The sequence below is a fragment of the Musca vetustissima genome, unplaced genomic scaffold (genome assembly GCF_032173495.1).
Source record: "Musca vetustissima isolate MV318-11 ecotype Yass unplaced genomic scaffold, APGP_CSIRO_Mvet_v1 utg13749, whole genome shotgun sequence".
Classification (NCBI taxonomy): Eukaryota; Metazoa; Arthropoda; class Insecta; order Diptera; family Muscidae; genus Musca; species Musca vetustissima.
In genome coordinates this window covers 619,823-636,107 of record NW_026885959.1, presented here as the reverse complement: position 1 = coordinate 636,107, position 16,285 = coordinate 619,823, and the positions used below count along the sequence as shown (strand labels likewise).

At 33.7% G+C, this 16,285-nt stretch overlaps 2 protein-coding genes across 2 annotated transcripts; both read right to left on the bottom strand.

Annotated features, from left to right (window-relative positions):
- Positions 1 to 6,451: 6,451 nt before the first annotated feature.
- On the bottom strand, positions 6,452 to 9,262 carry LOC133333323 (uncharacterized). The gene has a single exon (XM_061541638.1). The coding sequence runs from the start codon at positions 9,260 to 9,262 to the stop codon at positions 6,452 to 6,454; it is 2,811 nt and encodes a 936-aa protein (XP_061397622.1).
- A 5,593-nt stretch (positions 9,263 to 14,855) lies between these two features.
- LOC133333322 (histidine protein methyltransferase 1 homolog) lies at positions 14,856 to 15,903 on the bottom strand. Its single transcript, XM_061541637.1, has 3 exons — positions 15,821 to 15,903; positions 15,339 to 15,759; positions 14,856 to 15,278 (listed from the first exon to the last, which is right to left on the bottom strand). Exons 1-3 carry the CDS (start codon positions 15,901 to 15,903, stop codon positions 14,856 to 14,858), a joined length of 927 nt encoding a protein of 308 aa, XP_061397621.1.
- Positions 15,904 to 16,285: the final 382 nt, after the last annotated feature.

Genomic DNA, 16,285 nt, shown 5'->3' with positions numbered 1-16,285 from the left:
TATAACGAACTAATAAGCTTGGCTCCAACTAGTTCGCTATAACCGCACTTCACTGTGTATAATTAGAAAGTATAACATTGGTAGACGTTTCCTGTATCCTGATCACAGAATCTCCCATTTATAACACCGCGAAACATACACGAACCTTCGTTTTGACAAATTACTAGAGTCCTCTCCGTAAGAAAAATTCAATACATATCCATATCTTGACAATGAGTGGTTTAGCCACATTTTCCACTCGTTTGGCATTTTGTATTCTTATTCACTAAAAGACACTCATACCGAATCAATCGAGCACTTTTTGACCCAGCTTCTGATTTTTCACACAAATTAGTTGAAATGTTGGCATTATAAAGATGAATAAATCCTCGCAAAAGGTTTATTTCCTTTATGGAAAACCACAATCATGATTGTGATTTGAAGTAATTCAAAGAATTCAAAAGTTAATGCGAAATTTGGCTGGTATTCCTGTCGGTATTTGAATATCGCCTGATTTTAATTGATATTAGTTATATATCATATTTCATTTATGGTTCTCTGAAAAATAATTTGTATGCCATTTCGCCGAATTTTCTGTTTTTTTTTTTTTGTCTATCAATTGAAATCATTCCTCTATTTTTTGTTTTTATTTTTGTAATATCAAATTTAGACTAAAAGTTAATTAAACAAAATTATTCAGATTGTTAAAATACTATAAAATAGAAAGATAAATAACGATACAACAATAATCATTGAAGGATATAAAATCGTGTGGTCGTGCAGAAATTGCAAACAAATGCCGATTCAAATTTGTTTGCAAAAAATCCATTTTTACCTCTTCTCTATAATTTGGACAGCCATTAAGGCTAGCATGACAAACAACATTGTCAGTAAATAATTCTCTTTTTTCCTAATCCTTAGCTTGCCAAAGGGTTAATTTTGGTAAATACAAAAAAAAACAACACATGCTTATGAGTGTATGCATGTGTGTGTGTGTACCTAGTAGTTGGCATGACAGACAATAACAACCGTCATTCTAGCCGAAGCATATTGAAAAAGCGACAAATGAATGTAATTAGTTTGATTTAAAACTATTTATTTTGCAGCTATTGTCATTGTTGTTTTTGTTATTGGTGTTGTTGTTACATTTTGAGCAATTTTCGTTTGTTGTATTTTTTCAGAAAATGCATCAACCATGAGATTAATTGCCTGAGATTAGACAATGGAAAAATAAATATGGTCATGAATTTAGTGGCAGTTATTTTGAAAACTAAATTCGAAATGGCCAAATGGCATGGACGACAACGACAGGCCACAGGAAATTTCATATCTGATTATAATTTTCAACAATTTGTAAAGGACATTTGTGACACAGCCAATAATTTGATAAACGAACAAATTGGTGTTTGCATGCAATCGTCAGTGTATGTCTTTGGGCTATGGAAAATGTTTCAAAGATTTGCAAAAAAAAACAAAAACCGAATCGTTTGAACAAAAAACTTTCCGTCTATCTTTATTTAAAATGTTAAAGACAGTTTTCGAAATGAGGTCAGCCAGCATGTCTTTTGTAAAATCGATAGCCTTAATACACCTTTGATAACGTCCGTTGTTTATATTTCAAAGGAATTGCCTAAATACGCACACCTACACACTCAAAAAACTCGCATATCCTTAGGATACAAAGATCAAAAGCCTTGCAGAGCAAATTAGGCATTGCCGTGTCCTTTGTATTGTCTGGCAGTTAAACATGGACAACAGAACGAAATAAACATGGACGAAGAAATACTTTTGTAAAGAGCGTCCCACCCTCTAACTTCTAACATTGCATTTATCCTGACAACAACACTAACTACCAAAAATAAACGACTGGATTTTTGTTCTTGTGAGGTTCGCTATTGCTGTTGTTGTTGGTGTGTGCCTTGCAGTTGTGAGTTGCTGAAATAACTTTCACATACCTTGGGCAACAAATTAAGCCAAATTACGATGTGTTTACGGTTTGATAAACTTGAAAAGCGTTTAATTCACCACCAACAACATCGTCGCACTCATCTTCGTCGTCATCACCACAATCATCATCAACAACAACAGCCAACGTTGTCTTCGACATCATTATCTCTTTGGCACGGGCGTTTAAGAAGAGAGTTATACAAGCAGCCAGATATCTGTTGCCACAAAACGAAGCAACATTTCTACAATGGCATGCTTGGCTTACGGCAGTTGTAATCTAAGATTGTTGTACATCAAACCAAAAGCATGTTGTCTCTGTTTCTTCGCAAAGAAGACTCCAGAAGCTATTCAACAGATAACAGTAAGCTCCATTGTAAATCCATTCACCAACAATAACAAAAAAAGTGAAAATTATTTCGCAAAAAAGTTATGTACTTTCGGTTAGTTGAACTAATTGAACCAAAAACATAATAGTTTGTCGCTGAATGAAACCAATTTAGCGTAAAATGGAAATTAGTTTAACAAAAAAAAAACACAAACATTAACTTTCTTCACTATTAAAAATTTAGTTTTTTAAGAGATTGTGAAATAATTTAGATTACCCAATATTGCATATTATAAACCATTGGAAAATTATGGGAGACCCTTTGCATGACCGTAGGGGTTCCCCTAGATACAGCTCAATAAATAATTTTTGCAATTTTGAATCCATGTTTACTATTTATAGTACATACATATATAGAAGGTGATAAAACTGTCGACCAAATGTATATCCTGTATATACTTTTAGTATATAAACCCTGATATCATCCCTGTCTGACCCTATATTATTCTAAACAAGTATTACATAATGTTATAAAAAAAAAAAACTTCAATATCCTCCATTCTATGATTGTAGGGTATATACTATAGCAAATAATGATCACGACTTTGAGTTCTATTTTCGTACTTTTTATGCAATTTACAGAAAAAGAAATTGCGAAAAAATAATATAAATATTTATGCAATATGAATCCCACATTGGCAATGGTAACGCACGTTCTCTGGGATATATATTTTAAAATGAGATATCAAAAATGTAAAACATATTTTAAGTTCTTTTTTCAACTTCGGCAAATCATTTGTTTTTGCCAGAAAACAAACTTTGTCACATCGTAGTCAAGATGTATTTTGTATGAAAAAAGGATTACCCTAATATACGTGTTCATATGAGTATGATGAGGATGATGTTGAAATGATACTGTTAATAATTGCGATACTAATGATGGCGGTTGTGATGGTAATAATGTAGGAGAGCGACTGTTAAATGAAGGGGGTGAGGGGAGGGGTCTATACATGTAAGTGTATTTAACACAACATTAAATAAAAGAAATTAAACTTAAGGAACCGTAAAAATGTTTCTCTTTCTTTTTTGCAGATATGTATGTATGTTTTGCGTTCATGTCTTTTACGCAAAACACAACGCTTTTTTTGCCTTTGCAATATAAATTAAACAAAACAAAATGTGAAACTCAAAAGTTATGCTATTTTCTCTTACTCCTTCATTTATTTAGAGGCAACTTTCGTTTGTTTCTTGTAAATGTATTTATTGTTTTCATTTTTTCTGTTTTATTTTCATTTAGCACTGGAAGATGAAATATGTACATTCAATCTTATAATTAAATTTCATTTATGTATATATATTTTTGTTTTAATAATTATGTGCAATTATTGTTTTATGGTCTAGTATAGGAAACTTACGTCTAATAATAAATTTACAGTTGGTTGGTTGCATCCAAATAGCAGCAATTTATGTTATTGTACAACAACATGCCAAGTACAAATTGCATTGATGTTTTTCAAAATCCATAAAATAATTAAATTTGAATGGTTTATGGTGGAACAAGGAAAGTATATTTTCGTTTTTTTTTTCTTTTTGTTTAAATGTTTATAATAATTAATATTAATTCAAATTTAAAAGTTCAATATCAAACACATTACAGAATTTAAGTCGTTTTTTATTGGTCTATATAACTGTAATACACTGTTTGTAAAATTAATTGTTATTATGTATTTTAAAATACTTTACATCACTCTTGAAGAGCTTCACTTGCAGATTTTTTAAATTTACAAAATTTTCAGAATTATAATTATATGTTTAAAATACTTTTGCCATCATAAACAGCGATGATATTTTACATCCAATTAATAAGCTATTGATATTAATAGGAATTTGAAATTGTAGACATATTATAATGAATACACATTTTGTTTTTATTCGAAATAGTCAGGATTAATCCCAGTTTGTTGTTGTAACGCCTTGACGTATTTAAATAACCAGAGTTTTTAAGTAATATGAATTTGCAATCATGTGTCATAATAACCACAAGTTGGAATTAATACAATTGGTATCCCAAACAAAATTAATATTAATTTTTTTAATTAATCATCCACAGCGCATTCTACAATTGTTTTAATTAACTAGCGAACTGTCAACATTGATTTGTGTATAAATATAAATACCACATTTTGGAAATTAAAATGAAATGCTTGTACGGAACAACAAACCATTACATTTTCCCATTCTTCTACGCCTTTTTCCCATGTTATTCCAAACATATCATATGTAATTCGAGAATTCCATTTGTAATTCACAACATATAATTTGCAATTTGAGAACTTGATTTTGGAATTCAAAACATATCAGTTGTAATTCGAGAATTTCATTTGTAATTCATAGAATACCTTTCGAATCTCATAGAATTCCATTTGAAATTCATAGAATTCCATTTAAAATTCCAAGGATTGCATTTGAAATTCATAAAATTTAATTTGAAATTAATTAAATTCCATTTGAAATTCAAATAATTCCATTTGAAATATATAACATTTCATTTGTTATTCAGAATATTTAAAATAATATTGGTAACACACACAGAATATGTATGAATTTGAAATGAATTGTTAAGAATTACAACTGAAATAGTGAAATGTTATAAATTTCAATTTGAATTCTTTAAATTTTAAACGGATTTCTTTGAATTTCAAATGAAACTCTCTTCCAATGTTAATATACCAATTACAAATGATTTTTTTTTAATTTCAAATGCAATTTGATTTTCATATGAAAAGTTTGAAATTACAAATGAAAAGTTGTGAATTACCAATTACATTTTCGAATTACAACTGAATGTTAAGAATTACAAATTGAGTTTCCGAATTACAAATGAATTGCAATTGAAATTCTTGGAAAAACATATGAAAACGGTATAGTCAAGATTGGCAGTCATCTGACTTAAATGTTATTTACAAAACCATTGTGAATATAATTGCATATTATATCACATATAGAATTACAAAGACTTAACATCTTCAACATTTAAAATCAAATCAACAATTACTTTATAAATAGCAGTATTTATTTTCGAATCAATAAACAGTGTGTGCAGTTGTTTGTTAATGTCGATGTCGATTGTGTCATAATTGTACGACCTTATTATCGATAGTGAAATAAAAACAAATTATTTGGCGCATAAATATTAACAACTTCTACAGCAATAACAGAACAATTTCAACACAACAATGTGTTAACATTCCGAAATAATTGTTTTGGCAATTTCACAAGAATAACCACGTCATATAATATCATCAATGGCAATTAATTGGCCATAAATAATAATTAATTAATATATACATTTTTGGTCATTCTTTATAGATGTCAGGAATAACCACCATTTGCGTACAAGTGCTACAATGACATAGAAAAAAGGTTAGCCAAAAATGGCTAGAAATTCAACCTGCGAATTATAAAGCAAAAACAGTTAAATTTATAGTTTCGGCTCCTGCGGCATAGCAGAGTGATGTAAAGTAACATTTGTCAGCGATATATAATAATAATTATTATTAGTTTTACCCAAAAAATCGGAAATACTCCATGCAGTTGTGTCAAATATTCCTTGCTCCACACAGTGACAATCGATTATTTACAGTTATTGATTGTTCTCAGTGAATATCCTGGTATTTAAAAGTTTAAAATCACATTGTTGATTGCTGCTATTTGAAATGCTCACAACATATTTTTACTTTCACCCCCCATAGGGGTCTTGGGAAATTGTGTTATCTTTTTTACATAAACTAATTTAATTTCGTATATTTTTCCATTTTCATTGAAATTAATTTAATTATTTCTTTACAAAATTATTATCTATTTACGCATACACTATCACATTCCTGTTAATACGCAACATGTTGCATATCTTTACACATTTTTTTGGGGGCTAGGGTTTTGAGAGTTTAATTGTTTCCTCTATTTTTTGTTGTTGTTGTTTTTTGTTTTTGGTGTCCCATATATCAGTCCACATATTCTGACTTATGCCTAAGGATTTTTACAATTATTGCTTTGACCAAAAACATGTACTGGCACAGGCGGCCGGGATGCAACTAAAATTCAGTCAGGCGCATTTGAGATGCTGTCAGAGGCAGCACCCCTCTATCAATTTGAAGAACAAAGCTGGGGTTGAGAGTTTCGGAAAGTTTGGTGCTCTGCTTACACATCAGTTCCGCAACCTTCTTGATAACCTTCGTCCGGCGAATTTCGACTTGTTGTGCTAATCAGCGCTCGTTTTATTGCTGTGACTGGAGGAAGAACAGGAACACCACCCTTTTGCCAGACACGTATCGTTTTGGCATTGACCGATGTATTGTTGTGATTTGTTGTTATATTATTGTGTATGGGAGACGTTCGGGAACTTGCAGCATCCAGGCTTGTGTTGTGAGGTCTCTGACGTGGCAGTGTCCGGCTGGTGAATGGTGGACTACTTGTGCTCGTGGTTCCAGTATAACTACTTGAGGTTAGCGTCGCTCGACACAATGGATTGCTAGCACCTGGGCGACCCAATGTTCCGCCCATCAATTGTTTTTGCAGTGGATTCATTTGTAAATGATGCTGCAGCTGCAGTTCAGCACCGGGCACTACCGGCAGTCCATAATCATTTGGATAGCCTCCCATTCCGCCCATGATTCCTGAACCGGAGTTTGAGAGGTTCGTCGTTGTAGTTGATGCAGTGGATTCAGTGTTCATTTGACAACTGCCATCGTTCGAGGGGAACGTATGGTTGAAGGAGGTGCGTGGAAAGGTTTTACTGAAATTATCCGCACTGCTGCCGCTTTCGTGTAAATCGTATAACTGAGTACTATCCATAATGGGTGTTTTGTCCGAATATCGTCTTAAAAACAGATCATCTGCCGATGACGTGGTGCATGCAGCCGCGCTTATGTCTTCCCACAATCCAGATGGATAGAGGGAATCACAGCCACCAGCTCTTTTGTATTCTCCATTAGTGCTGAGGCCTGCTAGTTCCGAGTTCAGAGCTTTGGTCAAAATTGGAGGAATTTTCAGATCGGTGAACTCATCACCCTCAAAACGTTTGGTATCGTTGATAAGGTCTGGATTGTTGCCGGCCGACGCGGTGGGCGAAATGAAGCAGGGTGCCGTAGACAGAACACTGCCATTTGTGGAATAGCTCATGTCAGTCAGTCGTGGTGGCTTCTGTAGTGGATTGGCACTTTGTGTTGAAGCCGAGTCCTTTTCGCTAGGGTCCATTTCGTCGGTTATAATTTTGGCTTCACCACTGTTTCCATTGCCCGAGCCCATGGTACCATTTACGCCATTCGCTTGTGTTTTGTTGCCGATCATGTTTTGCTGGTTGATGCTAGTTATCACCTCCATATTATTGGGAGTTTTCGAGACACTGTAGGGTTCGCGCTTCAGTCGCATCATCAAGAACATAACAAATATAAGGACAAATATTATCAATATAACCAGAGCTGCACTCAGACCCACAATCTGGCCACTGCCCAGTGATGCCATTCCAGCTGCTCGCATACGAACGTGTAATGTGAAATTGGCCTCTGAAGAACCGGCACGATTTTCAGCCACACAATAAAATTCACTCGAATCTATTTCTTGGGCATTGGTCATTACCAGGCGGGATGTCTTCTCAAATCCGCCATGTTCCAGAATGTGAAGTCTTTGATGCGAACTGAACGCTGTGTTATTGCTTAAGAGGCGTCCATTCCAGTACCAGTTCACAACAGGGGCCGGTATGGCTTTGGCGCGACAAAGAATGGAGGCGTTCTCACCCATTGTGGCCTCAACATAATGAGATGATGGTAAAATTTCAGGTTTACAGGCAAAGTCGTCTATACTTAGGTCGGCAAAGGATTGATCCAACACGCGCTCCGGGCCTCCTCCACACACAGGTGCCACTGGGTATGGAATATTCTTTTGCATTAGCCACAGCTTGGCATCACGCAAACGACAATCACACATCCAAGGATTATCGTGCAGTTCGATGCCATGCAAACGACTCAAGGTCTCTATGGTCTTCGGTACCAGTTCGCTCAACTTGTTTCCATTTAAACGCAACAGGGTGAGGCCCTCCAAACCCTCGAAGGCCTGGGGGGCTATGGTCTGTATGTCGCAGTGCGACAAATCTAATTTATGCAATGCCGGAGTATCCACAAATGCGTTCGACTCAATCTTCTGTATGCGATTCGAGGCTATGGTCAGATCTCTCAGCGAGGAAATATAACTCAGTGCCATTGATGGTACATTGAAGAGGAGGTTTTGAGACAGGTCTAGTTCGACCAGATTTGTGAGTCCCTTAAACGTCTGCGGCTCAATGTGTTCGATGCGGCAATTACGGAGATACAATTTTTGCAAGTTGAGGAGATTCATGCGCACGAATTGTTCGTTGAGCAAGGTCTGCAGGCGATTGCCTGACATATCCAGGACCTGAGTGGACGGATCAATGTTACTGGGTATTTGTTTCAATTGACGATCGATGCACTCCACCGTCTGTTTGCCACCTTTCCATTTACAGGCGCACACAGTTTGGCAGGTGCTCATCTGTTGGTGATTGACAATGACCGTGTTGTCTGGCGCATTGGGTTGGGGAAATTGCTCTTCGTATTCCTCAGATAATGTGGGACTCTCCATAAATGATAAACTGCTACTGACTGCCATATTATCTGAAGGTTGCTGCTTACGGGCAGCTATATGGCGCGAACTTGAGCCATAATGACGATGCTGCTGATGATGATGCGACATATCGGTGGGATGAGATGATGCGGAAGCAGAAGAATAGGAAGACCCGGCCGCTGATGACGAAGCCAATGCTTTGGTGAAATGATACGATGAACCGGAACCGGCATAATGTTTCATTTTTTGAGCACGTCCATAGTGTGACGTTAATGATGAGGACGAAGAACGGGAGGAAACCCCCCCGAACACCATAGATGTTAAATGCAGGACAAGCAAATGGATTAGAAATGTCATCTTCCAATGTTGTGTCATGTTTGTACGTTTCCTTAATGACTATTGACATCAAACCAACGAACGAACGAAACTGAAAAGGGTTCGTTAGCAAGCACTGGTATCCTGTTATCCTTATTTTGTGGGGGCTGGGACGCAACCCGTGTTTCCGTTTCCCTAATTTTGTTACACAACAAGCACCAGATGATTATTTTTATTTGGGAAGTTTGTTTCGTTTTAATGGATTCGAAAGCACATCTTCTTCTTCGAAGAAATTATATAACTTGGTGTTGTGACTTTACGGTTTTTGTTTGGGTACACATTCTGTCATGGGACTAAACTACACTTAATTTGTGAATATTTTCTTAATTACTTTATAACTTTGAGCATATTTTAAAAATGAGATCTTTTTTTAGGTTATGTTGCCTTAACAACTTTTTACTTTTGGTTTGTTTTGCATTTCTATTTTTCTTCTTTTTGTTTGGGGATTTATTTTCATAATAAATTTTCGCCATTAATCATATTTTTTCTTATTTTTGCTGTTGCTATTTATTTTTTGTTAATATAATTTTTTGTTGTTGCAGAAGCATTTTGTTTTTCATTTAATTGGTCTGGTTACGGTAATTAATATTGCCAACAACTTCTTTCTTTGTCGAATGCCATTCTACTTCGGTGCATCTCACATTCGCGTAGGCCCACACCGACACAAGGCAATGGGCACTTGCACACCGTCGTATTCCATCACCACCGCACAACCGTTTTTCATTTTTCTTCTTCTTTTTAATGTTTTCAGGTTTTACGCAATTTTTCGTATAATTTATGCCAAATCCGTTTTAGAATTTTTCAAGCGTATCCGTTTTCCTTTTTCCGATTTACTATTCCGTTTCGCACTTTAATTTATTCTCTATTTTGTTTTTTAGTTAACTGGTATTTTTGTGTTGCACGCGTATTCGTCGATATGTTTTTTTTTATGAATGATGATGACGATTACGATGATATGCTTGATTGCTTTTTTTTTTTTTTTGTTCTTAATGTTGTTGGTTTTTTATTTTGCCTATTCTCTTTTTATCTGTAGCATGTTTTACATGCTAGCTTCTTCTTCATCTTTATATATGTATGTATGATATTCTGTGAGATATGTATTTAAGTTATGATTTTTAGGGAACGCTCAGTAACGACGGCTTTGAACACCCAACCATCGGCAATGGCTAATCGAAACGAACTGAATTATCATCGTCCAAGTCAAGGCAACGTCTGTGTGCCTCGTTTTACATCTTCATTTCGACCAGTCATGCGTGCCACACAACATCAGCAACAAACACCATGTGGAGAGAGCCCTGAGTGATGTTTGGGTGCTTTCCAGATGGAATGTTGCCAGCGAAGTAATACAGACAGTGCAACATTCGACCAGAATTTACTCAACATTCGACCAAAAAAATGAAAAGGAAGTGATATATAATTTTAACAACTTTTAATATTTCATACACTTTTTCACATAATAAGGGATCCGATCCATTTGAACGTATTAATTGAATATGCATAGATTTTTTCTCAATTTTTCTAATTTTTTAATATCGAACTTAGTCTCTATATCGGCTGGAGGAAGCCATAACTGGTGAAGGATCATGAATTTATGACCCATTGTCGGGTTTTAAAGGTCAGATTATATTACGTAATATTGTCCCTAAATTATGTTTTTGTCCAAATTATTGATCCTAAGTAAGCATATAAATGTTCTGGCAATTATCTTCTCTTCTAATAAGAGTTAATTCTGAATTCCCGAAATTGATATATTTTTTGTGTACAATTGAATATAAAGTTTGCTCTTTGTAAGAATATCAAAAGTTGGATGAGTTTTTTAATAATAATTGTTGCAAGAATCTACTAGATTTTACTATTTTCTTCGATATCATAAAGGAAAATTCGTTACCGTAGTAAAAGGTAGTAGATTCTTGCAGTACGGGAACAGACCAGAAGTAAATCGAATTGAAGGTAGAAGGCAAATAGACTAAAACTCCTTGTACATTAAAACTTTTACCGGGTTAACCTACTTTATGAGGATTTATTTGACGTATATGCAAAGGAATAGACAATTGAAACCCACTGGGTTAACGAAATCCGGTTAAATGTAAACGCACTATAATATTATTAATCGAAATTTATATTATGTCAATATTTTACAGTCGTACCTGCAAATACTTGATCAAACTAGATCTATGTAATGCCATGTTCAGACGGGCATTCGAACAACGTAGTTCGCTCTCAGTATTACGTACACGAATTAACACGTTCATACAACACTATTCTTAATTCAGTCATCAGAGTTTTTTTATTTCAAACTTTTTGTTTCTTTTTTACACCAAAATTGTAACATATTTGCGTGAATCACATATGGATCTACATAGAAAAAATAATTCTTTTTCTCCTGACTATAATATCAACCCCTATCTCTTTACTTTCAATTCATGTTTTCCATTTTTCCTGAAAATATTGTTGTTTTCAATACATTTTTATATTTTCTCACCTCAAATGTCAAATTTAAAAAATTGGAGAATTTTTGTACAAAAGTAGGTGTTCGCTCAGACAATTTTGTATGGGGAACTAAGTAATTACTTCATAATTAAGAGTCGAACAACGAATGAGAGAGCGAACAACGCTCGTCTGTACATGGCATAAGATTTACAAATTATGATGTTTAAAGTTTCGATGAAATACGATATACCCTGCATATGAGATTTAAATGTTTTTAAAAATATTTCCCCTTGCGAGAAGATACTAAAAGAAGTGGACCGATAAGTCCCATCTTCCAATATTATAAAGGCGTTGTTAAAATATTAGGCTGTGAAAAGTGTTGTTCCAATCGGATAAGCCGTTTTCATGATATTATGAAATTAATTTTAAGCAATATTTTGACCATTGTGTGAGGAGTGGACCGATGGCCATTTTCAAACATGATTTAAGTTTGGAAAAATATTACGATGTAAAAAGTTTGGATGTAATCGGTTAGTACCTTCGAGAGTTAGTCGGACAGACTAGACGGACGGACATTTGTAAATCGACTCCAAACTTCCTGAAACGGATTTGGTTCAAAAAACATAAGTTCTAAAACCAGTACATCGATTGGAATGTGGAATACCAAACATCAGCTTTTGGTAGGAAAATGTACAGCAATTTGGTCGGGATATTAATATGGAGATTATGCCCAAAACATAGACCGATATAGAGTAACAAACACCCTTATTTGTGTGTTTATTTATACATATTTGTATATGAGGCATTCAGCGTACACTTCACTTTTTGAAAAACCTTAAATTTATATTTAAAATACCTTGATATTGTTGTAGCTTTTTATATTTATAATATTCTTCTTCCCTATTATTTTACCTAAATATTACCATCTCTATGCTTTCTACGTTATAAAGGTGAATTGATATTATAAAGGAATTTTGAAAACAACACAAATTTCATCGACGCTTTTCTTATGTTATCGTTTTAGGGAGTTAAACGATGTGTGCACTGAGCGACTCATATATGGTAGCTTTTAATCACGACAATAATGACTTCGACATTACACCATATACATAATTTATCTATCTATATATCCATTCACTCATCCACCCAACCCAAAATGCAGTGGTTCGTAACATCTTAAGATAGTTACGCTTTCTTACTGCTGCGACACATCACATCAATTGTTGTCGTAGGTTAGTTGTGTTGTGTTGCATGTTTACGACACTAATTATTTGGTGAATGAGTTTTGATTTTTTTTTTAAAGAAACTTGTATTGCAATTTTTACATTGAAGGAAAAGGCTACGTTCGTGTAACATTCTATACCAATGTTTGTTGTTTTCAGGATAAGTAACTTGGTTATATCGAATCGAATTAATAATATAAAAAATAATTTACTTTAAGCAAAGTTATTTTTTAACGAGCATTATATTTATGTATTTCCTTCCAAAAATTCATTTTATTTTGAATCGTATAGTTGTATTTTTATTTTCGTTGAATATATGGTTCGGAAAATAGCAATAAGATCACCCATTACTATTTTAGAGTTTTATTGAAAATATTTTCTTGTTTTAAACTCTGAAAACAAGACAAAACTGTGTATAGAATAATTTGTTTATATAAATAAAAAGTTTTTTGGGTACGTGCTCCCAATGTCGGCATGTACCTATAGCCGTCATCTGTTGTATATAAATTCAAATAACTATAGAATCATATAACCAAAAATACCTTGAATAATCTTCAATAATATTGCAACTAATCTCTGTGTAAAATTTAATTGAGCTAACATTACATATTTTCAGCAAAATTTTGCATTTTGTCAAAGAGGGGTTTCAACACTAGCGATAATTCATGTTTCTTAATAAAAAAATAGTGGGCATGTCGATTTTAAAAGACTTGTAACTATATTAAAATTATATATTATTCACAAGAGCATACAGTTTTCCGATAGTCGGTATATAGGTGAATAATAAGCACCTTTTCGATCATTTTTGAAACAATTTAAAATAAGTGTCCTAATACCGATTAATTTATTAAAAAAGTGGAGATTTCAACACTAGCGATTATTCATGTTTCTTAATAAATAAATAGTGGACATGTCGATTTTAAAAGATTTGTAACTATATTAAAATTATATATTATTTACAAGAGCATACAGGTTTTCCGATAGTCGGTATATATGTGAATAATAAGCACCTTTTCGATCATTTTGGAAATAATTTTAAATAAGTGTCCTAATACCGATTAATTTATTAAAAAAGTGGTTTCACATAATAGAGGAAATGGTTTTAATCTTAAATCCCTTTAATCTCTGAAATGCGTAATTTAGCAAATTCCGAGAATTCGATAACAGGTTCCCAAAGTCGACTTCATGTTTTACAATTGTAATATTTTAATAAATACAATTATTTTATATAAATTTGTCAATAAAACACTGGAAGACTCGTCCTATAAAAATCATTTATTAATGCAAATATCAGAAAAATCGATTAAATATATATTTTTTGTTTAACTTAAAGTTCCTGCTACTGGTGCACTTACCATATATAGTTGACGCTCGGTATACAAAGTTTTATTTACGTTGCAACTACACATATCGACGTCTCCGAACCATAGTATGCTAAGTCGATTTAGCATGTTTTAAAGTTCTTTACATTTTTAGATACTACGGTCCTTAATTTAAATTCCCTGAAATGTTGGTAATCATCGGCCAATCCAAACCAAAGTTATAAGCAAAAATGTACTTAGCATGGCACGTAAGATTAAAGAAACTTCCATACATTGAGAGCTTCTGCTGAAAAACTCACTTTTCAGACTTAGCACAAATCTATGTTATCACAAAAACCTCGTTGCACAGAATAAAAAACAATTCTGTATCACCAAAATGCAATTTTAAATTGTACGAATACACCAACTGCTAAATAATAGTTATTTTCTAATTATAAAATTTACGGTTTAATTGAAATGATTTATCGTTGGAAGTAATTACTTTGTTATGGATGAAACTAACAGCAGTTACATATTGTAAAATCATTTTTTATTTTCATAAAACAATTCCATTGTACAATAAACTAAATAATAAAATATGTACACTATGTTTTATGATTATAGCATCAAATACAATTGTCATTTCTTTCTTAATTCTAGTATTTCCCTATTAACACCTTCTGTGGATAACCACAACGATTTGAATGTAAATCGTTTGTCCTTTTCGATTAATTGCTCAAATTGGCGTAATCCTCCGCCCACTCCGAAGTAATAGGTTTTTGCAGCTACATAAACTTTTCCGTCCACTTTTAGTTTATCATGCAGGCAGTTAAGCAACTTCTGTTGATTGTCTGGATTATATATAGTTTCGGAGGTAACAATAATATCATATAATTTGTCACATATTTGCGAACTGCACCACTTTTCCCAATCACCTGAAAAATAACGAGTTTTCTCAAGTAATTTCTCGAAATCATAAATGTCCTCATCATCATCATCGGATTGTTGCAATGTATTTAAAACCACATTCGGTATTGTGATGTTTTCAAGCACATCCTTATTCTGGAGAAAAGGGGAAATCAATATAATTAAAAAAATGCATTACTTTATCTGCCTACATACATAGTCATGAAAAGTAACTTTTGCTCCGTTGTTGAAAGCATAAATGCCCAGAAGTCCAGATCCACAGCCTAAATCCAATACATATTTATCTTTCCATTCCGAGGTAGAAATGTTTTCTGCAAAGTACATCAACAGATCGTCGGTACATTCCCAGATCTTTGCCCCACCCTCATACACTGCCGGTATAAGATCCGAATGATTTTCTTCGGCCTTCTTTAAATCGGTGACCTCGTCACCTTCGTTATTCTTTATATCTTCCAGAAGAAAACCCGAAACCATATAGCGAAGGGCAACGCTTTTGTAGTCTTTGCTCAAAGAGTTTAATTTGCAAATGTCGATGTTTTCCAAGATATCTTCGGTCGGTTTTATTTCCTCCGATTTGTACCAATCTTTGTTGGAACATTCTTCAGCAACCGTTATTCTGCAATGAAAACCAATACTTTACAACTCAAATGAACATGATTTATTTTAGATGGTTGTACCCTTTACATTCAGTGGATACTTCGCCATTCTCCAGTGGAATGTCACCAGTTTCCGACTCAATTTTGAAGTCAAACTTAAACATTGTTTACATCGAGAGAGCAACTAATATACAACTAATTGTTTTTGTTTACATTTTCCCACGTGCGTGATTGTGTCATAAGCAAATGCTCGGATCTATGAGAATAGTGAGTAAGTGAGAGATAGACAAGCGTGGCGTACCACGTATAATTTTCATTACCGAAGCGTAACTACCATTAGGTAAATTTAACTGAAATTACATTTTCATATCAAAATTGACACTTTCTAAAATAACACTCAACTCAACATATGATTTAATAGCCTTGTAGAAAGTTAAACAATTTTTTTTAACAATACATCAAGTTAGTTGCCTCAGATGTGCTATGGTTGCGTATGGAACATTTTTCAGTTAATTCGGCATGTGTTGAATAACCGAATACCAAATA